Source organism: Phoenix dactylifera, unplaced genomic scaffold, assembly GCF_009389715.1.
Source record: "Phoenix dactylifera cultivar Barhee BC4 unplaced genomic scaffold, palm_55x_up_171113_PBpolish2nd_filt_p 000942F, whole genome shotgun sequence".
NCBI classification, from domain to species: Eukaryota; Viridiplantae; Streptophyta; class Magnoliopsida; order Arecales; family Arecaceae; genus Phoenix; species Phoenix dactylifera.
The window spans coordinates 27,734-29,288 of NW_024068301.1; the positions used below are offsets into that span (position 1 = coordinate 27,734).

General features: G+C 57.2%; 1 protein-coding gene across 1 annotated transcript; it reads left to right on the top strand.

The window, feature by feature from the left end:
• Nucleotides 1-220: 220 nt before the first annotated feature.
• On the top strand, nucleotides 221-1,201 carry LOC120107642. The gene has a single exon (XM_039120992.1). It carries the CDS (start codon nucleotides 221-223, stop codon nucleotides 1,199-1,201), a length of 981 nt encoding a protein of 326 aa, XP_038976920.1.
• Nucleotides 1,202-1,555: the final 354 nt, after the last annotated feature.

Genomic DNA, 1,555 nt, shown 5'->3' on the forward strand with positions numbered 1-1,555 from the left:
TGTAAAAAGCGTCAGCAAAAAACGACGCTAATACGTGTTGGTGTAATCGCAGGCCTAAGACGACGCTAAAAAGCATCGTCGGAAGCCAACGACCCAAAATTTATTGCGTGTCCAACGAGCCCCACCTCCCCCTTCGTCCTTTCCGTCTATAATATCTTCTCCGAGAAGCTATAGTCCACAGAGAGAAAGAGAGAGAGAGAGAGAGAGAGAGAGAGAGAGAATGGAGCTCCAAAACCTTCGCAATGGGGACCCTCCGAGCTCCGAGCTCGCAGAACCCAACCATGGCGAACACCACCTCGACCCTCCCCTCTCCCCCCTGCGCTTCCCCTCGGACGATGTCGACAGCTACTGCTCCACTCCCTACGTCAGCGCCCCCTCCAGCCCCGACCGCGGCGGCGTCGCCGGTGGTTACTTCTTTAGCGCCCCCACCAGCCCCATGCACTTCATCCTCTCCTCCGCCGGCAGCGGCGGAGGCCGCTTCCCTTCCGACTCCCCCGACGCCTCCGTCGCCGGCTCCTTCGAGTTCGAATTCTCCGCCCGATTCTCCTCTGCCGCCGCCTTCGCCACCGGATCCATGACCTCCGCCGACGAGCTCTTCCTTAACGGCCAGATCCGCCCCATGAAGCTCTGCTCCCACCTCCAGCGGCCCCAGGTCCTCGCCCCCCTCCTCGATCTCAACGAAGAAGAAGACGACGACGATGAATCCGAGCGTCACCCGCCGGAAATGGCCGCGAGGGGGTGGGATCTGAAGCTCCGGAGCCGATCGATTCGCCGGAGGGCCAGATCCTATTCCCCGCTTCGGAACGCGCCACTCCATTGGCAAATGGAGGTCGAAGAACGAGAAGATAGAGCGAAAGATGTAGAGCCGGTTCCAGATCCGAAGCAGATCGAGGCGGAGGCGGCCACTCTATCCATCTCGGCTTCGTCCTCCCGGTCCTCCTCCACCTCCTCCTCCTCCTCCTCCTCCTCCTCCTCCTCCTCCTCTGGAAGAACCTCCAAGAAGTGGGTCTTCCTCAAAGATCTCCTCTATAGAAGCAAGAGCGAGGGAAGAGAGAGAGGAAACACCAAAGAGAAGTTCTGGCACTCGATCTCTTTCTTGCCTTACCGCCAGGGCCTGCTCGGCTGCCTGGGCTTCACTTCCCGCAGCTATGGCACCATTAACGGCATCGCCCATACCCTTCACCTCGTCTCTTCCAAGTAAGCCACGCCGTCTCGCTTCAATGGCAACGAGAGGGCATCTGTGGGATCTGAGGGATGCGATGAAGGAGGCGGAGAGGAAATTGGGGAGGAATCGAGGCTCTGATTCAAATTATTTTTTAAAATATTTTTTTTAAAAAAAATGTTTATAACGACGCTTTAAAGCGTCGGCGAAAATCCAAAACTGGTTTGGGCTTTCCTGACACTTTAAAGCGTCGACGAATGTTGTTTTTGCCGACGCGTTTATTAGCGTCGGGAAATTCCTGTTTTTACCGACGCTTTCTCTTAGCGTCGGCAAAAATCGGACCCACGCCCACCTGCCCGACGTCTGACCCACGCTTCGGGGTGCGTGGGCTGG

What these genes read in the sequence shown, in the direction of transcription:
- LOC120107642 (XM_039120992.1), top strand. Translation starts at nt 221, where the DNA reads ATGGAGCTCCAAAACCTTCGCAATGGGGACCCTCCGAGCTCCGAGCTC.